Source organism: Balearica regulorum, chromosome Z (assembly GCF_011004875.1).
Source record: "Balearica regulorum gibbericeps isolate bBalReg1 chromosome Z, bBalReg1.pri, whole genome shotgun sequence".
NCBI lineage: Eukaryota > Metazoa > Chordata > Aves > Gruiformes > Gruidae > Balearica > Balearica regulorum.
The window spans coordinates 65,968,866-65,988,814 of NC_046220.1; the positions used below are offsets into that span (position 1 = coordinate 65,968,866).

Here is a 19,949-nt window from a genome sequence, read left to right on the forward strand (position 1 = left end):
GGGCTATCTAATGCAACTATAAACTGCACAGCAGAAAGGCACCTACCACTCCTTCCAGATGGACTGGGGTAAAAAAGGGACCAGGAGGGAGCTGGGAGAGATTTGAGCCAGTAGCACCTGTATCGGGTGTTGGGTAACGCAAGGGCTTGTTCTTGCTGTGGGACCAGAAGTGACAGTCAGTTAATAGACATTTCTGGCATTTGATTTCCATTTCAGTGCTAACAAAAGTACAGAGCTGAAGGGAGAAAGCAAGATTTTTAGATGAGCCCATCAGCACACGGCAGTTCAATGTCATGCTGAAATAACCCAACTAATTTGAGGATTGACCACTGACCACAGCAGCATGGGTCTGCAGCAGCAAGTGCTAGTGACCACCCCGTGTGATCTTTGTACCCAGGCATGCATAGCCCAGGGTGCAACACCCATGGTAAGCTTTACGAATTGCACACATCAGACTTGCCAGAACCCCTAGGACCTCTAAAATGGACAAAGGGACTCAGTCATTCCTGATGTACTAACTTTACTCCTATTTCTGAAGTGTATTACTTTTATGCCAAGATTTTGTGCAGCTCTCGTAGACCGTCCTCTTTCCCTTTCCCCATACCTTCTTTTAGCTCTATGAGATGAGACCATTAGCTGAGCTGTGTGACTCCCCCCTTGCTGGGCTGGAGCAGCAGCTTCCAAACAAATGAAGTGCTCAGAAGCCTCATGGCTGGATCGTGAAGGGTGGCTAAAGGCAAGCAGATGACCAGGGAAAAGGCTGCCCACAAGATCATAGTTTCCATTGCTCATACTTGGAAGTGGCTTTGCATGTTATCTGTGGTCATCAAGCCATCCAGGCGCAGCTGCCTTTTCCTGCTGTGGCTTGTCTCTCATCATCATCATCATGCACATATGCCATGGCTTATTATTTGAGTGCTGCATTTATCCGCACCTTTCCTGGAACAGGGAATGGTTCTTCTGGTTATGTGACCTCATTTTCAAAAAAATAAGACTCACTTCCCAGAATTCCAGCACTAAAAGGTCATGGTTTCTCTTTGGAATATAAGCAGTGAATAGAGGAGAAAGCATCTGTTTGTGTAGCAGTGAGACACCAAGGCCACTGACCCAAGCTCATGAGGTTAGCCCACCAACGAGCTCAAAGCAGGGGGAAAATCTGTTGCCAGCAACAGATGTAGTTCTTAGATTTCTTCATTTTGCTTTGGTATCAGTTGCCAGACACCTGCCATGCTGAGTTAGTGATTTCTGCATTATGGGACTGTGCAGGCATGGGTTACCTTTAGCCAAGACTGGTAATGCAAGAGAGAAGGTTAATAAGTTGTCCTTCCGGCTCCCTCCGAAATGTAATAGCAAAGTCATTATCTGCTAATGCAATAGGAAAAATCCCTACTCTTATATTTCAGGAATTTCTATTATTATGTTTCAGGAAAGTAATTAGTGGGACAAAATTGGAAGTCACATGCAGAGGAGGAATTAGGCAATTTCCAGACTGAAATTCTCATCCCAGGGCCAGGTGCTTCTTCCTTTAATACCATGGTACAGAAAGCACCCATATAATAAAAGCAGATAGCAGCCAGCCTATTGACCAAAAGCATAGGAATCATGAAATGAAAGGTTGTGTCTGAAATCCTGTGCGTGCCCCGGGTTAAGTGACCTCCTCCAGCCTTGAAATGGCCACCAAGTACCGCATCCTGGTAGATGGTCCCTATTCCTTGTGAGGTGAAAGGAGGCTGTTTAACCAGCTTGTCAGTAATGCCAGTGCAGAAGTTTCTATCCTGCATCGGGGCAAGGTGATATTTGTTGCATGTTGACTTTAGTTATACAGTAAAACCTTAGTGGTTTTCTGCTTTGCCAGGTGGCATGTGGACAGTTCTGTGCCCTCATTCAGGGAAGACATCAGAAAACTTGTCTTGCTATTGTTAACTACTGAAGAGAGAAACTGCCATTTGAAATGGGCTTTATTTTCTGCACAGTTTCTGATGTTGTTTTCCAACTGAAATAAAAGAGATGACCCAAAGGCAAGTTCCACCTGAGACACCTACCAGATGTTGCCTGAGCTGACGGCCGCCTCACTGCTGCAAGGCAAGGCTGGCTGGGTGGCATGTGGAGCAGCGCAAGCTGCATGCATTGCATTGCTGACCTGCCAAGGATCTGGTAGTATCGGGGTCAAGGGCTAAGTGTTTTTCTGGTTTGTTGAGTAGTAAAAATAACAGTAAAAAAGAAGACATGCTGTGGCCAGCTTTGCTCTTAGGGTACATTTTGAAAGAAAAGCAGGGCAGGGCTTTTAAAAATGGCTGATTGATGTTATATTCCTAAAACCTTATTTAAGCTTTAAAACTTTAAGAGGCTGGCAAGAGGCAGACATCCTATGTGGCAGCCCCAGATGTTCCACAGCTATTCATAGACTTATTTTCTAACCACAGGCACTGGTTTGAAACAAGAGCGTACGCACTTCCTGGGGCCTCAGAAAACCCAGCACGGGCCACAGAGCGAGGCTGCTGTGCTGTGAGCATGCTTATGGCTGCGCTTGGCCGACTTGTTTGGGCCTAGCTGCACTGCCTCATTAAGGGTGATAATTTGCCTGCCCAACATCACTCTTTGCATTTGCTTGGACGTGAGGAAAAGGCAGTATCTCCTCAGAGGAGCATGTTCCTGCTTAGGGAAGGCCCCAGATACCCTCCCCTGGGGCAGCTGTTAGGAAGTGGAGTGTAATCCTAGAGATTCTAACTCTCCAAGAAGTTGGCTTTCATCTTCCTAAAAACGGGGAGTTTGGATGAGCTTTGGCCCTTCCACAACTTTTTTCTATGGTTGGAATGGTCTCTGGTCTCATTTTCCATCCTGCTGCGGTGGGTTGCAGAGCTGCCTGAGCTCACTCTTGGGCTTAGTCAGTTATTGGGCTTGAGGTTTCTCCTCATCCTGCCACTCCTCCAGCACTGCCAGCTTCTTGAGCCCCAGTGAAGCACTGGGACCAGACCCTCACAGAGGACATGACAGCGGACAGGAACTCACGCCAGCTTCCCATCGCCTCTGCCTGCCACTGATGACCTGAGTTCACCATGGCTTAAAGCACATCTTTTCCTGACGTCAACTAGTTAAGCTATAAATCTCCCAATTTACAGTTTAATTCTTCAGGATCTTGCTTGGGTGCAGCCACACAGATATAGCAGGCACTTTGTAAGATTTTTGAAGGCACCTTTGTTTTTCATTTTACAGCTCAAGAGTTGCACAGGTCTGTACAAAAAACAACTAACCCTCCTTGCACTTAACTGCCTCAGTTTTCTCATTAACTTGCAGAGTCCCTTCAGTCAGGTGTAAGCCCATAGTTTGCCTTCCTTGATTTTGGTGGATCACATTGCTAAGTCATCCACCCTTACTTCACTGGTACATTCTGCCTGCTTGCCCTTTCTTACTCAGTCAGGAATCTTTTCTGTGCCACTTTACATCTCCCCTTTCCAGCATCTTTTCCCATGTCTTTTGCTTTGGTGGTTAGGGACTTTCTATCTCTTTCTCCAGCCCTCTGAGTGGAGATAAGTTAAAAATGGGTTTTCTTGAGCTAGAAACACCTTTTGTTGAGACAGTTTTTATCCTAGTAGATCACCGTTCTCATCTACCCATCTGTGATTTGTCTCTAGTCTAGTCTTATATATTAACACTCCCAACATATTCAAAATAACAGAAATTCAAAAATACCTCATTCCAAGGTATCCATCAGAAGTTGTCAGTTCCTTCCGCATTATTCTCCTCCTCTTACCCCTCATTCTCTTGTCTCCTGCTCACCCTAGTAGGCAGAGCAAGTACATTAGGGCCAATCTCACAGAGCAATGGCATGAGAAAGGTGGATGGAGAAGACACTATGTTTGCTGGTAGCCAGGAGAAATGAAGGAGTTTCATTCTCAGAGGTGATTTGATGGCAAGAGCTGGTTCCAGAAAGAGAAGCTCTATGAGTGAGGGCAGTGAGCTGCACAGACAGACCCCCTCAGCACAAACCTGCTTGGAGATACGGACAGGATCCCAAGCAAAAAGCTAGGAAGCACTGGGTTTTGAGTGAGAACAAGGCATTAATCAGGCAATGATTACTCTGCCGATGAGACGTAAATATACTGGAAAAACTGGGGGACTTGATTGAAGCAGTGGAACAACAAGAGGGAATGTGTGCTAAAGGAGTTTGCAGGTAGACTCCTGCGAGCAGGAGCTGAGGGGGCACAGGGATCAGTGTGACCTGTTCAACAGATCAGTTGAAGATTAGGATTTATGTGGAGGGAAGATAAATTCCAGAGTCACAGCACAGTTCAAACCAGCACAAGGAGGGGTGTGTGTCTAGAAAAAAGCAATACCTGGACAGTCATATATTACAATTTGTGTGAAATACCACCCAACACAATTGAGAGGGCTAATTTGGGCTAAGATTACATGACTAACTAATAACAGCATCCAACAGGCAGAGATACTGTTTAACAGTTTATACAGTGAAAAGTCAAAAGAAAAAACTTTGCCCCATTTTAAAGGGTCAGTGTATAGGCTGAGATGACAGTGTGCTTTTGGTAGGGAAATGTCTAATCTTTTTCCTGCAGACTCCTATGGCAAAGTCTCCAGTGAATTCTGTGGGATTCAGATGGGACTACAATTCACCAGTGCTACTGAGAGGATATTAATGAAATGAATTACTGCAAATGTGGTATCGTTGTCCATTATATTTTTGAAATTGAAGTAATTCTCTCCCAGTTTTAGCAAGTGAAAGGAAATAAACAGAGGCAGGAGGAGGGTAAGACCATTTCACCACTAGCAAGATATTGATGAATATAGTCTCTTGAATATTTATTGTAATTGCAAAAGGAAAAAAAAAACTTCCAACAAAATTTAAACAAACAAAATTCACTTTGTATACAGAAGTCACATACAGAGTACCCAATGGAATACACATGGTCTCTACGTCCACATAGAATTAAAACTCTGCACATGGATAAAACTTGCACTTCACATTCAGACAAGAGCTCCTGTGGATGTATGCAGAAGATTCACAAAATTTGTCACTCAGCAGCATTTTAAACTAACGGTTTTTAAAACCACAGTAACTATAATGCAGTAAGAGTCAGAGGAGGAGGGACAGACTGAGTCTCACCTCCTCACTAATATATCCTAAGCACGTATTTCAACTTTTCTTCAAGAACAATTCAGCAAGCAAGTTAGCTTGAGGGAGCCAGAACAGCTACATATTTTCAAGGTAAGCATTTATCTTTGTGTATGTAATCACAGGTCTAGGAAGAATAATAAAGCTACTAGTTAAAATTATCTGCCAACCCTTGAACAGACAGGTCATTTAGCAAGAAAAATTTTAGGTAAAGCATCCTCAGTCCTGTAGCAGTCAGTATATCTGTATTTATTGTGGTACCTCTTATGTATTATGACTGTTACTTTGCTGCTCAGCCATAAAGATATCAAGAATTTGCTTTTTTTATTAAGTAATCCCAAATTTCTCTCCACATACATTTTTATTTCACTCTGGTCTGTATAATTTTGCAGAAGTCTTCATAGCAGAAGATACAAAAAAAGGGAGATTTTTAAGGGCTGCTCAGGTCATTGCAAGTACTGTTCTGTGCTATTTAATGCAATCTGGCTACTTTGCTTTCTCAGAGAAACTATTTGATGACATAGGAAAAGAAACCCATGATACTGATTTCTAGTAGGCCTTACAGTTTCTTTCTTCTCCTGATCAAGCTAATTTAAAAAAAAAAAACCCACAACAAAACATAAATGAACCTTGTACATTGTCACAAAAATGCATCAGATCAAACTAAAAATCTACTTATGTACCTTTTAATGTGGTACTAATGAAAATAATTTGTCATGAAAATTGTTCAGCACAACCAGTTACTCCCCTTGGCTCAGATTCAGTGGCCTGTCTCTATTTAGCAAATTCCCAAGGCGAATGATGCGTTCCTTTGTAACCAGAGATGTAGCAAGAATGAGCTTCTCCTCTGCAGAGTCTGTGGGCACAGCTGGGAACTCACAGCAGAGCAGTGATTCAGGTTTTAAGGTCCCAAATGTACCCAAGAGTTTTGCTGAATAGTGATGGCCTTGCTCATGTGCTTAGAGAACTATTAGAAATATGCAAGGATAACAGGAACGGAAAAATAAACTATTATTGGATGTCTCCTCTTAATTCATGGTTAGATTCCAGGCTGCATTTTGTTTCCATTTATATCTCAGCTTTACTGCTCACAGTGGAGTTGTTCAATGTTGAAGGCCATGTAAGAGTTGAGTGAAGAGTTTGGGGGTCAATGTATTTAAGGGTGTATCTTCCACCTTTAGGATCAAGAAAAGTTAAGAAACTTAATTGGCAGAAATGACTAATTAAGGTCACCATCTACTGTGCTGGACCACTTTGACTGTGAACTTAAGTTGTTCCCAAAAATGTTAACTCAAGGCATCGACTGAAGTTTGCCAAGTCATCTGCAAGAGTATGGGGTAATTTTATTTAATATTTCAGGTAAGTATTACAAGTTAACTATTTCAGATTAAAGAAAACATGCCCATGTAGTGTTATGAAATACAGGCAGATAGACCACGTAAATGATTCTTTAAGCATAAACAACTCACCAGAACTGCTGAGCTCTAGGAGGTTCTTTTAACGCTTCTGGAGAACATACTTTAAAAATATAGGCAGGTAGTTTAGAAACGGTTACAAGCATCTTCTGACTGAAAGCGCTGTCCCACTAGTGTTGGTGTAACACGGTCATTTTCAAAAAGGACACTCACAACTCTAAAAGTAAAATTGACATGCACTTGCAATAAACATACAAATATCTTTTACCATCATCTCATATATGGAAAATAGTTTAAATGACTTAATGATATTCTTACACTACACTGGTAAAGTGTTTACTATATAAATTTTACAAGACACATACATCTACCGGCAATCTTAAGCCACACAGGCATCAACAGCTTATCACACATACGTGACATCTCTCCCTTTCACACAAGTTTATATACACTGAGTAATTAAATATTGCACTTGTTGGCCCATTATTCCTCAGTTCTGAGGTATTTAAAAATAGAAAACATATCTATTTTTATAACATATTTTCATGCAACATTTAAAACATTTCAATTCCACAAACACTAGTATATAAGTTACATATTCTGACAGTCCAACTGAGCCACGACACATCTGACATTACTGACAAAATATCAAACATGAGTTACAGCACAAACATTTCATTTAACACTATTTGCAGGTACATGTCAGAATTACTCAAGAAAATTTATCACCAGAAGTAGTATGCAATCTCTGGCTTTCATTTCTGCATGTTTTGCATGATCCTGAAGACATTGGAAGATTAGGACTTTTGCTTTCCCTTCAAATCAAATATATGAGGTACTTTATTCTACAAATGACAAGCCATCTACATCTGCTGGAACCATGGATTATAAACCTATGGTCTGCAAATGTAACCCAGCTGATTTCTGGTGCTAATGAGAATTTATGGATAAATTCCATTGTGGCGTTCAGGGAAGGCTATACTGAACAGGAACAAATAAAAGTGGGAACTGAATGAGTGTCAAAGATATACTGCTATGTATATGTGTGTACCATGTGTGTGCAGTTACAATTTTTGCTGCAATGAAAATCCATGGATAAACAAAGTTAAAAAAAAAAAAAAAAGAAAAGAAAAAGAAAAACTTAAATTGCAAAGGTGAACTACATTTACCCTTTAATAAAGAAAACTGGTAGAAATAGTTCAAATAATTGAAATGAGTTGTCTCTTTAAATGACACTTGACAAATTATGAATCTTGGAGAATCTGGAGTCAGAATGTGCTGAAGAGACTATGTGTATGGATTAAATGGTGTAAATGAACACAACTCACTCTCCTGTTGGCATAAGTGAAGACATGTTGCTTTATATCACCTGAGGGTTTATCTATGAGGATTTACATACTCATGGTCTCACATTGCTAAATCTGTCAACCTAAAGAAGAACTAGGCTCATACACTCTGGGCCTGTCTATATGAAACAGGCCAAGGAGGAATCTGTCACTCAGCAGAACAGTAATTTAGTTGATGCCCTTAAAAATGCAAGTCATAAAACTTGCCTCTCACAATCAAATATAGAAAAGAGTAGAGGGGAGGGAACCTGGGAGGGGGGCTTCTTTTGGAATGCAAATGCAGCATCATTCCTGCTATTGAAGAAACAAAGGCAATCATCATCAGGTGGAGAATTTGTACCTCCATTTTTGTCTTAAAAATGACAATTAAATGCAAAGCATTCTCAAAGTTAGTATCAAACTCTGGCAGATTTTGTGCACCCTGAAATAGCACTTCATTCCTAAAATAAAAAGGTGCAGGTGGTACAGCTGAATATACAGACCTGAGCAGACTCAGAAAAAATCTTAATTTTTCAGACTGGTGCTCTGGAAAGGCCACATAGATGTAGTTGCTCAGGTAGTTTCTCTAGGCATTACATTAAGAACAAAGGAACAAATAGTTCCAGGTAACAGTCACATACACAGCTGTTCAGAGAGAAAGAGTATTTTTTGATAGAATATCAGGCTAGCTCATATGTATTTCAAACACCAAACAGGTCTAAATAAACAAACCACCACCAACAAAAAGATACAGTATTAGGTTAGTGGCACTATAAGGACTAGAATGCTTGTGAACATGAACTCTTATCAGAATCAAAAACATGCATCTGAAGGTTCAACCCAATAGTGCTTGCTAGCTGTTTGGCAGGTAGGTGCCAGGAGGCACCGTGAGAACCACTCACGTCCCATGCTCTTGTGTGCTCCCAAGGCATTTTCTGAGCGCTAGTTTGATCATGCAGCAAGAAAGGCTGCTGTATAAGGCTGCTGTATTACCCACACACAGGACTAGCCTGCTGCTAAAAGCTTTAGTCCAGATCATAACTTGGAAAATGGGTTGTGTAGTATTAGTTCAGCTGGCACTATAGAGCTCAAGACCCTGTGACCAAAGACATCTAATCTCTCAGAAATTTAATGTGCTCTGTGTGTCAACTGCTGTATCTCACCAAGTGGTCTAAATTTCAGCTGAAGGGATTATCTGTGGCTGGGCCAATAAAGGTCCATGACGTTCAGTCCTATTTTTGTGCTGAGAGTGCAACAAATTAGTGCAAAGTGTGTGAGTAATATTTCACCAAGAATTGTGATGAGGCTGAGTATAGTTTTAGATCTCTTATTCCTGTTTTCAGTTTAATGATCCAGCCCTCTTCCATCATTAAAACAGACCTCTTTTTAGCCTGGTACTTTCTCTTGCCAGAACTGTGCTACACCAGTGGATAGATGAAGGATCTAACCAAATCCTGCTTGTCTCCTCCAACAGCTCATGATCGATGACTGTTGGATATGTGTGAATAACAAACCATTGATTGTTTAATTTTGGCCCTTGCTGAGGTTGGGATGGGATTTCCAAAAGTGTTCAGCTTAACTCTACTTGCATGTAAGAAAATTGCAGTTCTATCACGTAAGTCAATAGGAACCGAACCAGATCGAAGGAGCTGAACTAGAGTGACTCAGGCTGCTTTTGGATATCCTACCCTATGAACAGGCCAAGGCATAATTTTAAATAGAATGAAAATCCTAATTCTGCTAGTTCCCCCAGAATTCAAACTAAAAGTTTAGAATGTTTGGGGAAAGGATAGTAAGTTACTCCCCAAAAGCCTCTCTGTCTTTCATGTTTCTCTACAATGGCCACATTCCAGCTGAGACAGGTACTGAGATCATAATGATCCTGACCTAAATCTGACCACACTTTATAGCAGAAAACTCAATTTTGCTGTGAAACATGTGGCTACAAAAGCCAACCTGTGATGGAAAATCAAAGCCTACTTTGCCAACAGTAGGTAACCTTGATTGTTAAGAAAAGATCTGCTTGAACTTCCACACATTTTCAATTTCAGAGGAATGGATGATAGGATAAATTAGGTTTGATGGGACATCAGCAGGTCATCCATTCCAACCTCTTGCTCAAACAATGTCAACTAAGAGGTCTGAGCAGTCTTCCCAGGGCTTTAGCCAGTCTGGTCTTGAAAACCTTCAAGGGTTTGATATGAACACTTTAAAAATTAATCTGACTAATTCTGAACTCTGTGACAATGTCTGAGTGTCAGTACAAAGTTCCTAGGAGTTTTTAAAGACTGTCTGGTTCTGCTACCGTACTTCAGATGAGACTTTTTGTTACAACACATGGCTGGCAGTCTAATGAGCTATGGTACTCTGGCAGCTGCTTTCTCCATGCTCCCCATCCCATTGCAGAAGGTCAGACATGTTGGAGGCCTGAGAGGTAGCTGTCTCAGAAATGTGAAGGAAAGATTCTCCCTCTTTGTTTTTGTTGTTACTCTTCTGCCCAGACTCTTGATGCAAAATGAAAAGCAATTAATTAATCCTACTTAAGTAAAGAACTATTTATCTATCACTCAATTTATTTAAAAAGATATATGCTAATAATGTATTGCCACCAGTGATTAGTGTCTATATGGTCATAAAGAGGCAGGGAGGCTCTGGAATTCATTGCAATGGAGTACAAGCAAGGTGTGGCTGTAGCAAGGAGCATCTTGGGCTTTTTTCCCATGTTACAATGTGCACAGGAGATGACCATTTTGCAGCAAGCATCCCAGAGCAACGCTGAAAGACTATTTGCACTTGTAGCCATGCTGCATGATCCAGAATAGGCCAAAGCTCATGTAATATGTGATGATGTCTTCCTCTCTCCTTGCTTGCGGTGGCACAGACTACATACAACCCAAACCTTTTCTAAAGGACAGAGGGCTGAAGCTGAGTGCTGTCTCAAGGCTGCCCTTGCTCCCTTTTCTCCAGCAGGAGTAACTGCACATAACGAGAAAAGGATGGAAAACTACCTGCCATCTCACACAAAGCCTCCTCAGCATTTTAACACTTATTTTTCCAAAGCAGCTGACACCTAGTGGGTGCAGAGGTTATCAATGAAAGTCTCTCAGCACAGGTATCAACATGCTGCCTTAGATGGCGGAAAGAAAAGCAGCATCCCTGGAGAGAGGAAGGGTTATGGATGAGATAGCACATGCCTCTTCCACCTGGCAGCTCATCAGCTCCAAAGAGGACACTGCTTTCTCTGCATGGAAGTAAACAAGTGAAGTTCAGTCTCCATGTCTACTAGGAAAACAAGTGCTTAAGTAAACTAGCTAACAGGACAGACATGGCATAAAACCCCAGAACTTTTATCCATTTAAGTTAGGCAGCCAATGCAATGCCTTGATGTCATATCCATTTTACATGTGTCTATATGCCATGTTTGGAAGTAATTTTTACTGTGTCAAAGTGTAAGTACATTATTTAATGAGTAAAAAAAAAGTGACCATTTTCTTCTAGTGTTTTTCAGGAGTTATATAAATTACCTTCAAAAAAAATAACGTGTGCAGAGGGATTTCTTTGTAGTTGTGAGCAGTGCACGGTACCTTGTGTTACTTTCTTTGTTTAATATGTGTTCTGATTTTTCTCATTGCAGACAGTTTAAGAAATGTCAGCCTTGTCCTAAATTTTTTCTAATTGGAAAAATAAAGCAGTTAATGCCTCTTCAGTTATGCTGGTTAGTTAAAAAATGTCACTGTGATGCAAGGAAAGCAGTTGTACAAAGTACTCCAGGGCACAAATGTAAGAAACTGCCACCAATTACTAGAGGAGTACTTTTAAAAACTGTGAAATATGACTATTTTTAACAGTTTATTAAAAAAAAAGAATTTGTGTACTTTATTCTGCTATCTTCACAGCCTTTTGCTGATCTATGAATGTATTCAGCCTAACTTTAGAAATGTTGATAATTTTTTATTACTCCTAAAGTTTTTTAAAATCTTGTGAAATTCTGATTGCCTTGTCAAAATAGATATCCTCATCAAAGTAAAAATTAGGTCAAACTCCAGTTCACTGACACCAGCAGCACTTTTGCAATAGGTCTGAGTAAAATACAGGCATTCGTAGCCACTGTGGTGATGGTTGTCTCAGTGACTGAATGGGTGATGAAATTCCTGAAAACTTAAGTATGCAGGTTTGACAGCAACATGACAAGACAATTTTTGGCTATGAACAAGCAAGTGTAATGGATTTGGCTGTCTGAGGGGTAATATAGAACTGTGTGTTTAATATCTCATGCAAGTAGAAATGGGAAGAGCTAGCCAGCCCTCCACTGCTGGGGTAGGTACTACTGGGATCTCTGTAATGATGGAATGAGAAATTATGTCCAGTTTCAGAAAGGTACTAGATAGACATGCAGCTCCCATGGAAATGTAGACATAATAGCTATCCAAATAGGATGAAGTACCTAATATCTCTGAGGTTCTGTAGTGAATATCACATCCAGTTGGAAACTCAAAGGGAAGTTTGGTGGCTTTGGGTCCAGGAACTAACTTCTTTCTTACATCTGCAATTTCCCATCAGCCATGATGTGTAACATAATGAATGTAGACTTGCCAAAGCAATACACTCCAGGAAGTGTCCCTTATGCAAATGATCTGGACAGAATGAGGGATTGGCTTACTAGAGGAATATTTCTAAATTGATTTTCAGTCATGAGAAAATATAAGTGGCACCAGGAAGCTTATTCAAAACACCTTGGCCACTACCCTAAGAATTCAACTATATAATTTGAAACTGATGAAGCAAGAGTCAATTCTAGGCAAATGTGGTCCGAGGACATGGCACCAGCTGAAGTAAGTGTAATGTAAAACAGTAAAAAGAGAAACTAATAGCCATCCTGCATGCAAAAGCCAGATGCTAAATGGATCGTCCTTTCAAACCAATAACCTCTCCATCTCCATACACAAACTCAAGCAGATGCTGATGTAAAATAAAAGACTTTTCTCCCAAATAAATTTATAAGACAGTATAAATAAAGGCATATAGACCATTCATAAATACTCTGTTGGCAACAGAACGCACTGGAGCTGCCTTTGCTGATAGCGGCATTAACAGCCGCAGTTGGGCTGCTGTGGAGGAGGGGTGTCCTTTAGCCGTGTGTTCTGCTTGCTGGCAGCAATGGTGGGATCCATCTCCAGACTTTCTGACATTTTGTCACAGATGATATCCACGAGTCGCTCAAACGTCTGCTTGACGTTAATGTTGTCCTTGGCACTTGTTTCAAAAAATTCAAATCCTAAGAAAATAAACAACATGTTTATGTTCAATGCACATTCCACTGTCTCAAATAAATATACAAACTTTTATAGGGCAAGGAAGAGACACTCAGAAAGCAAGCCTGTGAGACCACATATATAAAAAGGGTGATATTGGAAGAGCAGTTGAAATTGTAGCACAATCAGAGTAAGTACACTAGTGCTATTTGCTTTATACCAAGCCAGATCAGAACTGGCCCAAATACATTCCCTTAGGCAAATTCTACTTTAAAACAGTTTGATCTAAAGATTGATACCAGTTTCAGAGTATTATTATTTTAGAAATGCCCTATGTATCCAGTCATTAGGAAGGAATAATCTACTGCTCCATCTGTAACTATTAAGTTCCTCTGAGCATTATTCAGCTGGAAACAGCCACTTCCATCATGTCAGTAACCTGGTGCCAAAACAGATAACTGTATTTGGAAATAACCAGGTAAAAAACCCAAGCAAGACAAGGAAGGATTTCTGCAGTTTGATATGTACTTAAGTTAGAGGTGAATCCATGGGATCAAAGGAACTCCCAACCTCACAAACCAAATTAATAAAAAAATACACAAATATACATAAGGAAGAAAACTTGCTTAATTAATTTATACAGAAGGACTTTTTATCTATCCATTCCCAAAGACCACCCCAAAGGCAAAAATCAGAGCTGTCCTTAACCCAGAGGGGACACTGGAAGCCTTTATGGAGCAGAGGCAGCTTTCCTAAGCTCTCTTCTCTGCCCCCATTTGTCCCATGTTTCATTTCCCACATCTGCCTCCTTCGTCTGGGCCAGGTTTGCAACTTGCTGGTCAGTCTGCAATCTAGCAGGCTTCTGCCAGTGCTGGGTCTTCCCATGCTCTTGCTTTCTTTGCAAAACATTTGTGTTTTTTAATTTCTTGTTTTCTAAGCCTTTTACCCCACGCACCACCTCTTCCCACAGTTCCCACATTGCTCACCTGAGGCTTCCCTGGTAATTGAAAACATTCTCCTACTTCTGTGCTTCCGCTGCCTAAGAGTTCAGTATTAAAACAGTTTACAAAATGTATGATACACTGGTAATTTTACAGATGTGGCTTAGTCTTTGCAGATTGTTTCAGATTAAATCTGAATAACAATGTGCAACTACCACCATGTTTAATTATGAGAAAAATCTCAGAAAGAATATGTTACTCACTTGAAATTCTTGGAAGAGCAGAAAACAGCTTTTTGTAGGTTTTCGGGGTGTTTTTATGTTATACGTGTTTTCTAGTGAATGGGCAAATCTTCTATTTCAAAAGGCCACTTGAAATTTAAATCATAGAATCATAGAATCATAGAATCATAGAATCATAGAATGGTTTGGGTCAGAAGGGACCTCAAAGATCATCTAGATCCAACCCCCCTGCTGCGGGCAGAGACACCCTCCACTAGACCGTGTTGCCCAAAGCCCCATCCAACCGGGCCTTGAACACTTCCAGGGAGGGGGCCTCCACAACCTCTCTGGGCAACCTGTTCCACTGCCTCACCACCCTCACAGCAAAGAATTTCTTTCTAATACCTAATCTAAATCGACCCTCCTTCAGCTTGTACCCATGACCCCTTGTCCTGTCACTACACTCCCTGATAAACAGTCCCTCACCATCTTTCCTGTAGGCCCCCTTCAGATACTGATAAGCTGCAATTAGATCTCCCCAAAGCCTTCTTTTCTCCAGGCTCAACAATCCCAACTCTCTCAGCCTGTCCTCATCGGAGAGGTGCTCCAGCCTTCTGATCAGCTTCATGGCCCTCCTCTGGACTTGCTCCAACAGCTCCATGTCTCTCCTGTACTGGGGCCCCCAGAGCTGGACACAGTACTCCAGGTGGGGTCTCACAAGAGCAGAGTAGAGGGGCAGGATCACCTCCCTCGACCTGCTGGTCATGCCTCTTTTGATGCAGCCCAGGACACGGTTGGCTTTCTGGGCTGCAAGCGCACACTGCTGGCTCATGTTGAGCTTCTCATCAATCAATACCCCCAAGTCCTTCTACTCAGGGCTGCTTTTGATCCATTGTTTGGGATTGTGCTGACCCACGTGCAGGACCTTGCACTTGGCCTTGTTGAACCTCATGCGGTTCACATGGGCCCACCACTCAAGCCTGTCAGGGTCCCTCTGGATGGCATCCCTTCCTTCCAGCGTGTCGACCACACCACACCACACAGCTTGGTGTCGTCGGCAAACTTGCTGAGGGTGCACTCAATCCCATTATCCATGTCGCTGACAAAGATGTTGAACAGTGCCGGTCCCAGTACCTTCCCCAGAGGAACACCACTCGTCACTGTGCTCCACTTGGACATGGAGCTGTTGACCACAACTCTTTGAGTGCAACCATCCAGCCAATTCCTTATCCACCGAGTGGCCCATCCATCAAATCCATGTCTCTCCAATTTAGAGACGAGGATGTTGTGTGGGACAGTGTCAAATGCCTTACACAAGTCCAGGTAGATGACGTCAGTTGCCCTTTCCTTTATCCACCAACGCTGTAACCCCATCACAGAAGGCCACCAAGTTTGTCAGGCACGATTTGTCCTTAGTGAAGCTGTGTTGGCTGTCACCAGTCACCTCCTTATTTTCCATGGGCCTGAGCATAGTCTCCAGGAGGGTCTGCTCCATAATCTTGCCAGGCACAGAGGTGAGACTGACCAGCCTGTAGTTTCCTGGGTCTTCCTTTTTACCCTTCTTAAAAATGGAGGTTATGTTCCCCCTTTTCCAGTCAGTGGGAACTTCACCAGACTGCCAGTCAAATATGATGGCGAGTGGCCTGGCCACTTCATCCGCCAGTTCCCTCGAGACCTGCGGATGCAACTCATCAGGTCCCATGGACTTGTGCACCTTCAGGTTCCTTAGATATTCTCGAACCTGATCTTCTCCTACAGCGGGCGGTTCTGCATTCTCCCAGTCCCTGCCTTCTGCAACCTGGGCAGTGTGGCTCAAGCATTTGCCAGTGAAAACTGAGGCAAAGAAGACACCCGTTTCATTCCGGAGGGGACCCATATTTTCCCTCATCCTCCTTTTACCACTAACATATCTATTGAAGCTTTTCTCATTGTCCTTGACATCTTTTATCACATTAGTACTAGGTATTTAATCTGACATCTAAACAGGATGTAATGTGCACATTCAGTCCTATAACTGCTTACCATGTATCTTTTGCATGTTTGAGTACTAGCCTAGAAATACAGCAGGTAATTATATTTAGTCTGGCGTGGCATCCCAGCATGCACTGATAACCAATCCAAAAACTTAACTCTCTGTTCTAAATTTTCTTCATATTTTTAATTTACATAAGGTGCCTTGTGCTGAAATGTCACAAGGTGCTAAATTGTTTAAATGCATTGGAGCTAAACACAGGCCAAAATCAGTGTTTATAGGTAGTTTAGATAATAAGAGGTATAAATATTGTACAGGATTTGGTCATACAACTTCTGTTACTATCAGCAAGAAATGTAAGAATAACGTCACAAGTATGAGTATACATTGCTGTGCAAAATTTTCCTTTCCACTTTTCCCTGGAAAACAGGAAAACTGTGCATAATAAAAGACTGTATACAGAAATCATATACTGGGAGGAGGTCTGAATCTACATGTCATTGTTTAGCTCAGCTTGGCTTACACGTCTCCTTTGTTCTAAACTAGAAGGAAAATGGAGAAAGCCAGGGTAGCCTCACTTGCTAGTGGCTTCAGCCCTCCTGCAGAGCTCCATGCAGGAGACTTCAGATCTCTTGGGGACTGCTTGGGGGAAGGAAGATCCCGCACATTTTCAGTGCTTCCTGTTGAAACCTGTTGCAACTCTAGGACAGTAACACAGTCAAATCCTTCCACAACTGTCAGTGTCTGCTCCACAGGAAACAGGAGGAAAGCAGCTGGTCTAAAGAGGAACAAGCAGGACCAGAGGGCGGAAGGGTTGAGGGACAATGAGGAATGGCACACCAAAGCCTTGAAGATGACAGGAAGAAGAATGAATGTTAAGGACATTTCTGAGGGGAGCAGTTTTTACAGATAAGAAGACAGAATAACTGTGTATGGGTCTGGCTGAGACGGAGTTAATTTCCCCACAGCAGCCCCCATAGTGCTGTGCACTGGTAGCCAGCAAGGTGCTGGTAACACAGCAGGGTTTCGGCTCCTGCAGAGCAGTGCTGGCACTGCACCAAGGCTGTCTCTCCAGCATCCCCCTCACCTCACCAGTAGGCTGGGGGTGGGCAAGATCTTGGGAGGGGACACAGCCAGGACAGCTGACCCCAACTGACCAAAGGGATATTCCATGCCATATGACCTCTGCTCAGCAATAAAAGCTAAGAGAAAGGGGGAGAAAGAAGGGGAATTCAGTTTTTATGACATTTGTCTTCCAGAGCAACCACTACACATACTGAAGCCCTGCTTTGTGGGAGGTGGCCGGACATCGCCTGCTGATGGGAAGTAGAGAGTAAGTGTTTTGCTTTTGCTTTGCTTCCGTGTGTGGACTTTAGCTTTTGCTTTATTAAACTCCTTTTATATTGTCCCATGAGTTTGGTTTTGGTTTAGGTTTGGTTTTTTTTTTCCCCATCTTACTTTTCTCCCTCCCTGTCCAGCTGCAGAGGGGAATGATAGAGTAGCTTGGTGGACACCTAATGTCCAGCCAAGGTTAAACCACCACAGTCATTTTTGGCACTCAGTGTTGGGCACGACAACGGCAGTTGCGTATTAAGTGTGGTACAGCTATAGCAGTTATTAAGTGGCAAGCTCCTGTGTGGCTCATGGAGTTTGTTAGCTGCACTGCTTACCTCTTTATTTTGCTGAGCTTGGGAACATTAATACAAATAATGGCTCTGTGCTTTGCCTTGGCATTGATGGCCTTACTGTGCTGAGGACCTATTTTGTGGGAAGGATGAAGGAACTTGGGAACATGCTAATACAAACAATGGCTCTGTGCCTTGCCCTGACTTGGATATTATTGCTGTGCTGGGGGAGCTACCTTGTGGAGACAATGAGGGAATGCATTTTTCTCTCCCTACCCAGGACTGATGTGGATGGTTTTATTATCCAGGCTCCCGAGGTCCTTGTTCACCCTTATGTGAGCTGTTTAATACTAATTAATACTGTCAGCATATTATGCATTTTGTGGAATTTGGTCTTGTCCTGCTTTAAGAGAAGACAACTTTTGGATGAGGCGATACTGAAATGCACCCTGAGGTGCTGGTCCCTGGGTGGCAGGGTGTGTGCAAGGATTTGGGCAGGTTCCTAGGATGGTCATCACCTCCTATAACCTGGGACTTCACACCTGAACAGGCAGGCAACCCTGGCAAATTGACGTGCCACCTGATAGAAGGGTGCCTTGCCTACCCCAGTGAAAACCAGGAGCTTCTAGCACTGTATTGGGGCCAGGCCTGTCCCTATAGAGCTACAGTGCAGTACTCTCAGAGGACTGTGGTTGAAGCAGTGACCCAAACTGCATCTGAGGACACCATGGTTGAGATAGGGACCCAAAAACCAACAACTACAGTAATTGTCCCAGTAGTGAAAAAGAAACAGTGGACAAGGAGGTCAACGGGTCCATACCATCGAATAGTAAGGGAGGAGGAAGAAGAGGAGGAAAGGTTTGATTAGGAAGCTGGTCCTTCAGCAAAGAAGTGGGAGGAAGAAGTGAGAGAAATCAGACAGGAAGCAGAAACTACCCAGTCCCTGACCTCATCAGAACTTCAAGATATGTGGAAAGATGACAGCCACCAGTCAGGTGAGCAGGTTGCTGCCTGGCTGCTTTGATGCTGGGATAATGGGGCTGACAGTCAGCAACTGGAAAGTAGGGAAGCCCAATAACCGGGATCCTTTGCTAGGAAACAGGAAGTTGAGAGAGCAATTGGAAAAGAGGCAAACTGCAGTCTCTAGAGATGGCTCTTCTCAAGTGTGAAGGCAAGATATCCATTCAAGGAAGATCTTGTGAACTCCCCAGGAAAGTGGACTACCACAGATGAAGGCATCCAGTACCTGAGAGAATTAGTGGTGCTGCAAGTCCTCTACAGTGATCTAGATGATGATGAGGTCTACAAAGACCCAAAGGATGCCCTGTGCACATGGGCCATATGGAGGAAAGTGATGCAAAGCGCCCCAGTGTCATATTGTAACAGCTTGGCAGCGATGTATTGCCCAGATATGGGCACACCAGCTGTGGAGAAGGTGTCTTCTTGGCACCAAAACTTCGAAGAAAATCTCTGTACCTCCTCATACCTACGAGCCAGTGCCTTGGCTGTCAGAGGGACCCCAAGAAATCAGTCCTCTCTTGCTCCAGTCAGAGGGAAAGGCAGCCCCAGGCATCTGCCGTGTCGTGCACTCTGGTTCTTTCTGCATGACCAAGGGGAGGACATAAGGAAGTGAGATGGTGAACCCACCTTTAAGCTGGAAGCCCCAGAGAGGAAAGACAGCTGTTAAGAAGGGATCACCCAAGAAGGCTGTCAGAGTAGATGCTGTGGAGACACAAGGCGGCAATTAGCGATCTCCCAGACACAGAAGAACTAAAATCACCTCCCTTGATCCTGGTGAGGAGACTTCTGGTCTGGCACTGCGAGGGTCAAACAGTGAATAGTCTGACCAGGAACAGGAATAGAGGGTCCCTGCCTTCGGCCAGGAGGAGGAAAGGGATGATCAAATATACTAGACTGTGTGGAATTGATGGCCTGACACATCAGATCCACAGAAGTATAAGGCTTTGATAGACACTAGTGCACAGTATACCCTGGTACCATCAGGGTACAGGGGCACAAAAACCATCTGGATCTCTAGGGTGACAAGCGGATGCCAAGAATTGTCTGTAT

At 42.8% G+C, this 19,949-nt stretch overlaps 1 protein-coding gene across 4 annotated transcripts in view; it reads right to left on the minus strand.

The window, feature by feature from the left end:
- Positions 1 to 4,788: 4,788 nt before the first annotated feature.
- Positions 4,789 to 19,949, minus strand: part of RAB3C (RAB3C, member RAS oncogene family) — a 149,051-nt gene continuing 133,890 nt past the window's right edge. For all 4 annotated transcript variants that reach the window (XM_075739850.1, XM_075739852.1, XM_075739853.1 and 1 more), the window contains one exon: positions 4,789 to 13,143. In XM_075739850.1, coding sequence (XP_075595965.1) covers positions 12,956 to 13,143 — 188 coding nt within the window. In that variant the 3' untranslated portion in view covers positions 4,789 to 12,955. The remainder of the gene's footprint in view (positions 13,144 to 19,949) is intronic.